At 56.4% G+C, this 6,075-nt stretch overlaps 1 protein-coding gene across 2 annotated transcripts; it reads right to left on the bottom strand.

Annotated features, from left to right (window-relative positions):
• Window positions 1-273: 273 nt before the first annotated feature.
• Window positions 274-5,099, bottom strand: BATF3 (basic leucine zipper ATF-like transcription factor 3). Of its 2 annotated transcripts, none has more exons than XM_074578228.1 (3): window positions 4,851-5,099; window positions 3,399-3,503; window positions 274-905 (listed from the first exon to the last, which is right to left on the bottom strand). In XM_074578228.1, exons 1-3 carry the CDS (start codon window positions 4,884-4,886, stop codon window positions 720-722), a joined length of 327 nt encoding a protein of 108 aa, XP_074434329.1. In that variant the 5' UTR covers window positions 4,887-5,099; the 3' UTR covers window positions 274-719. The 2 variants fall into 2 exon arrangements, with proteins under 2 accessions (XP_074434329.1, XP_074434328.1); XM_074578227.1 differs by lacking the exon at window positions 4,851-5,099 and adding an exon at window positions 4,122-4,304.
• Between the last annotated feature and the right edge of the window lie 976 nt (window positions 5,100-6,075).

Below are 6,075 nucleotides of genomic sequence, written 5' to 3'. Positions count from 1 at the left end.
AGCAGGCAATCATCATTAGAAATTGGCCAAGCCATGGTTTAGGATATAAAGCACTCCAAGAATCGTCAGGGCTGACAATTGGGGTTATTAAAGAAATAAAGACTGGGAAAACTCATTTGTTACGCATACTTCCAAAGAGGAACCAATAAAGAGGAGATAACCAAATAAAACAACTGACAGGAAGATTAGCATTAGAGTTTGGATTTAACCAGTAATAAAAAAATAGAGATGTTATAAAGACATTGATTATTGAAGAAGGTGGAGAACATGATAAACGTGGAACATCGCTTTTATTAACCAAACCTGTTTAGAGAAAAAAAACCCAGCAGCCAGAATGTGATATACATGGATGACAACTGACAAAGGGTTACTGGCAGTGGACGTGTGGGAGAAAGGCATCCCAGCCCAAGGTCGGTACTTTTCCCTGTCTACATTCCATCGCGCGATGGTGGGCTGCACCGCACTTTGACATTTCTGAATGCAAAATCGTGGCTTGAAGATTCTACCAAACAAGAAGTCGCATTTCGAATTGTCTTTTTTCCATACTGTTGTTTTCCTGAGATTCAGAAGACTATAACGCTTCAACATGGAGAAGGGCTGTGTGGTCAAATCCAGCCCTCTTCGATGGAAGAACCGGCACCATAAGTAGGCAGTTCATCAAATCTCCCCCGTTAATGGCACTTTCACACATCAAGTTTAAAGACGATCAAGGAGAGCTCTCATCTTGGCAGGCAGCTGGTGAGTGCATCGGGCCTTGGTATGGTCACAAAGTTCATGGTGCAGTGCAATAGCGGACAGATCTTTTCATGATCCTTCAACACTTCACTCAAGTGTTTCATTTCATCTGTTAGCTTTCCGATTTCTCTTTTCAGGGAGGTATTTTCTTGCTCAAGAGACTCATATTCCTGGAAGGAGGGAGAAAAAAAAAACAACCTACTTATAGTCAAAACATTCTTTTCAGTGCTCCCACCTTGAGCATATTCATGTAACTGTAGAAAAACTGCGGTTTCTTATTACAATGTGCAAAATGCTAAGGGAAGACAGGCATAGCCTGGGTGCTGGAACAGGGCAAGCGCTTCACAACCTGCACCCTGACCATGCTGCGGCTCCTTTTATAGCCCCGAAGACCAGGAGGTGCCGCTGGCCCTCAGGGCTCCCCAGTAGCCCAGGGCTGCAGGCGTGGGCGGCTGCATCCCCGTGGTGGCCTCTTCCAGCCCTGGGCCACCTCTGCTATGAAGGGCCAAGCAGGGCAGCTGTGCACTGTCAGAGCAGAGAAAATGAAAGCACCCAGTGCAGCTAGGTGCTGGGAAAACCCAGTGCCTGGCATTGCTGGTGAGGAAAGGGCAGCCCCTGCCTCGGGCCACTGCAGGGAAAGGCCATTTACCCAGGTGCTGGCTGAGATGGACACCTAGCACAACATGCCCGGAGCCAGTTGGGCTCCTCCAGCTCAGCCAGGGCTTGTAGGCACCTGCTCAGATGCCTGGAAACTCAGGAACACGAGGAGGGGAGCATCATGCCAGCTTGTTCCCAACCCCACTTTGTCACCAGAAGGCCTGACCACTGCCTTGGTTATCCCTGACCCCAGCTGCTTTTGAGCTAAGGGTTCTCTGGCAATGAATAAGCTGCTATTAACTGCAGGGGAGTTTTGAGATGCTCTACAGCATACATCTGTGACGGATGTGAGACTCGCGTGTCACATTTTTTGATAACTGCATGTGTCAAGTGTCCCTGCTGTCAAGATTTCTCATCCCAAAGAGAAGAGACTTAGAGGTTCAGAGCCAGCCCACGGAAAACCTGCAGGTGTCTGCACCTCGCTGCTGGCCTAGGGCTCAACACTCACCCACTCAATCTCACCTCCCTTGGAAAGCTTCAGACCAAACTTCAAAGCCTACACATGCCTTAAAAGGCCCGTTTACCAGGCAGCAGGGAGAGCCTCTCACGCAATGCTCCTCTGGGCAGCCTGGCGCTGCCTCTGCTGCCCTTTGCTGCAGGAGTTTGGATCCCCTTGCTCCCCCTCACACCCTTCCACCAGCCACCACCTCTCACCCACAGAGTAGAACAGGCATGGTCCTCCTACCACATTGCTGTAGCCAACTCCAGCAAAGTTGTCCATCCCTGACTCTGGCTCTGCTCACCTCTTGTTGCCCCAAACCCCATGGGGTTTGGTTTTGGAGTAAGTGTTACTCTCCCATTGCTCTGTCCCATTTTCAGAGATGAGACTATCAAATTGTTCTCGCTAAGAACGAATGACTATTCAACCAGATCTGCCTGCATCTGGCAAAACCTGCATGCCCGAGAATGAAGATTCCCAGCATGAGGAAGATCCTCGAGTCGAGGAGGAACATCAAAGAGGCTGCAGAACAAAACGATTCCACAAAATCATTTCTGCCCAGAGACGATTCCACAAAAGCCAGGGGTTACCCCTTTCCAGAAGTACCCTGCACCTGGCTTTCTCAGGCGCTGACTCAGAGGAGATCTGGGAAAAACCAAACCCAAAACTCCCCACACTGTCCCTCTTGGCCTCTGCTGACTGTTGGCAGATCCTTCCACACTGAGAAAGAGAAGAGCCTGTGATGAACCTCTAGAGCTGAACAACTGACTCAGCCACAATCGCAGCAGCAGAACTAACACTTACCCCAAGAGCCCCGGCTGCAACAAAAGCACTGTTGTGCAAGGTAACATCCAAAACCAGAGAAAGGGGATTCCTGTCCTCCAGCGTTTACACTGGGGACACAAGAAAACTGCACCACATTGTGATATTGAGAAGAAGTATTAAGCTGGAAGAATCAGTTACTTTCATGGTTTTTTGGAAACACCCACTGTTACTTATCAGAGCATACAAGTATAACAGCCAACTGAACTGAGCTCTCACGCTTGGAGGTTTTGAAGTTCCTAAGAAGCCTTTTCAACTGGGTATTTCTGTCTCACATCACAGTTTTAGAATTGACTTAAGCCAGCACTGCCACTAAGCAGCATGGTCCCCTCCTCCTCCATCGCCTTCTTCCTCGTAAGGCAGCAAGAATTCATCCACTGCCACAGCAAACGTGACAAGCTTACCCAAGAAAATGGGTTTGTTTTAGCCCAGAGGAGCCCTGTGATCCAGTTCACTGGGTGGTCACAGGAATAGCAGAAGAAGGTGGGTGAAGTGAGGGCAGGACCGCATGTCTCTCCCTGGCAGTGTCACCGATGGCAGAGCTGCACCATCCAACGTGAGCATCAGTGTCCGGGAGTTCCCGACCAGGCCCCCTGCAGCGCGCCTGTCTCTGCCTCACACCCACAGCTCTCTCAGCTGGATTAGCGTGAAGACAGGCCCACATCTGCTTAAGAAGTCCCACTTCTTGTAAAGTCCCGCACTCGGTACCCAAGCCGTGCCTGCAAAACATCAAGTACCCATTCACCTCGTGAAGTTTATCTGCTTTCTGAGTTTGCTTCTTCCGGCTCCTCTGTGCAGCAACTCGATTTTTTTCTCTCCTCCTTACCTTCCTGTCATCTTCTTCATGACTCTGGAAGACATAAGCCAGAAACATCTCACCGTTTTTTTAAGGTGCGCACGGAGACGCCCGAAGTCAGGTGTATAAGGGTTGCCGAGCATGAGCGCGTACTCCCAGTTTCACAGCCCCTGCCCCACGGACCGCACGGTGCCCGCAAAGGGCAGCGCGTCCCCCTGCCCCGCTGCGCGGGTGGGGACCGGGGCGGAGGGGTGGAAGCCGGCAGAGAGATGCTGCAGAGCCCCGCGGGCCCCCGCTGTACCGCTGATGGGGGATCCCGGGCACCCCCCGCCACCCGCGCTCCCGCTCTGCCCGGCGGCCGGCGTTTTACACCTGCCTCGCCCCAGGGCGAACGAGGGGACCGAGGTGCGAGAGGCGGCGAGGAAAGCCGGGCTCCCGCTGCCCCCGCACCGGCTGCCGGCGGAGCGGCCCCGCTCCCCTCCCGCTGACCGCGCCGTGTGCCGCCGGCGGTTCGCCCGCTCTCCTACTTGGAAGAGCCGGCACCACAGACGCCTCCCGGGAAGGGAAGGGCCGATGCCCTTCGGGGAGGGGGGGGAGCGGGCACCGGCGCTGCCCGCGGCGTGACTCAGCCCCATGTGCCCGCCCGCCCGAGCCCCGCCGCCCTGCCCCTACCTGATGGCTGCCCTCGGCCGCCCCGCTCCGGGGCAGAGCGCTGCCCCCCGCCGCCGCCGCCGCCACCGGGACGGCGCACGACATCCCGCCGGCTGCGGAGCCGCCCCGGGGCGCCGCTGGGCTCCCCCGGCCCGCCGAGGGGTGGGAAGCGAGGGGAGGTCAGGGCGGGCCGGGGCGGAGCGGGGCAGGGGGACGCACCGCCCCGGGACGCCCCGGCACCTGGCACCCCCCCGGCCCGGGGGCGGAGCCGCCGTCCCGCCGCGGGAGCCCCGCTCCGGGCCGCCCCGCCGCCCGCATGGCCGGCACATGGCGCCCGGCGGCAGTGGCGCCGCGCCCGGGGAACCGGGAACCCCGGGACTCCCCCGACCCCCCATCCCGCACTGCGTCCCCCTGGGGCTGAGCCCCCCGCGCCGGCAAGAGCGCCCCGTCCCCCGAGACCGCGGGGTCGGCTCAGCCCCCGGGAACCGGGGGAAAGCCCGCACCCCCGGGGCACGGCGCTGGTGGGCAGGAGCCGCCTGAAAATCCCTCGGAGAGCCCCAGCCCCGGGGGCCGGCGCCCCTCCGGGCGACCCGACTTATGCTTTCGCCTGCAGAAATAACCGCCCCGTGCTTTCTCTTCTCCCCACATCCCCTCCCGGCGGCGGGGCGGGGAGGCCGGGCTGCCCCCCGGTAGCCGGCACACCCCTGCCGCGGCGACCCCCGCTCCCCCCGGTGCTCGGGGCCGGCTCACCCCCGGCCGCTCCTGCCCGCCGCGCTCCTGCGACATGGGCTCTCAAAAGCGGCGTGAGCTCCAGCGAGGTGACAGCCGGCTCAGCTGCGGGTTCACGGGCGTGAGGACACGGCATCGGTGCTGGGATACAGCGATTTTCGCTTTCGCTACTCGCCCTGTTCCTTTAAATAATAAGGAAATGCCACGGGCTTCTTGTAAAGGCGAAGGACAAGGATCGCTGAGAACACAGTTGCCGCAGACAAAAATGTCTCTGTTCAACCGTTCTGAGGGGAGCATTTTAACAGACTGAACAGCGTTTCTTTTACCCCTCCAAACATTTTCCTTACGTTTTAATGGAACCGTTATCTTGGCCCTCGCTCTGAAGGGAAGGAAGGTGTTTGCACCGACAGGTACTTCAGCAACATCCTCACTCTACCGTAGGTGCATTTGTATATGGCAACTAACGGCACTCCCGGCTCTGCTCAACTCACAGGGGCAAATCCATGCCAGGAGGGTGACGTACCCCCAAGCTGCAGGGCAGGCAGTCATAAAGCCCCAGGTATCTTAATAAATCGAATACTTCCCTATTTTTCTGGTTTCCTGAGAAGTTTGAGTCATCCAGCTCAGACAAAGATGAGGTTACAAAGTTTGCAAACTGAGTAAATATAGACCATCCTTTCAGGAAGGTCTGGCTCACAGTTCATGCTGAAGGTGAGAGAACCACACTGCCCATGAGCCCAAGAGTCAAACCAAGGTCTGCGCTCTGCCACGGGTTTCCTGGCAGGCTCTGGGACCACCAGCATTACTGGAAAACCCGAGCTGGATTTCCCTTCTCCCCAGCTGTTCCACCTCAAAGCAGCTTATGTCTCCATCTTCCATCTTCTCCATCACCCTGACCTTACCTGCGCTGGGTCTCCCAAACATCTTTCAGGATGTTCCCAGCCCTCTGGTTTCTTTAAAAGCAGCCTTGCTTCTCCCTTCCCCTGTCGTCCAACGTGGCAATGCGAGGATGCTCACCAAGGGGGTTCTCATGGAGGCAGCAGAAGTTGTGGGTTCAGCGCAGTTCTCCAGCTGAGAGGATCCAAACCACCATCTCCTGGAAGGCAGCCCTGGCCGCCAGGCGGTGAGCGATTAGAGGGTGAATTGCTCTCAACCGCTCCTTTGAAACAGTCCAATTTTGCATTAACTACACATCACACAGTTACAGAAAACGAGTAGAAATATGGACACGAGCAAAGACTTCCTT

The sequence above is a fragment of the Larus michahellis genome, chromosome 3, assembly GCF_964199755.1.
Source record: "Larus michahellis chromosome 3, bLarMic1.1, whole genome shotgun sequence".
Classification (NCBI taxonomy): domain Eukaryota; kingdom Metazoa; phylum Chordata; class Aves; order Charadriiformes; family Laridae; genus Larus; species Larus michahellis.
This window is presented reverse-complemented; position numbering and strand designations above follow the sequence as displayed.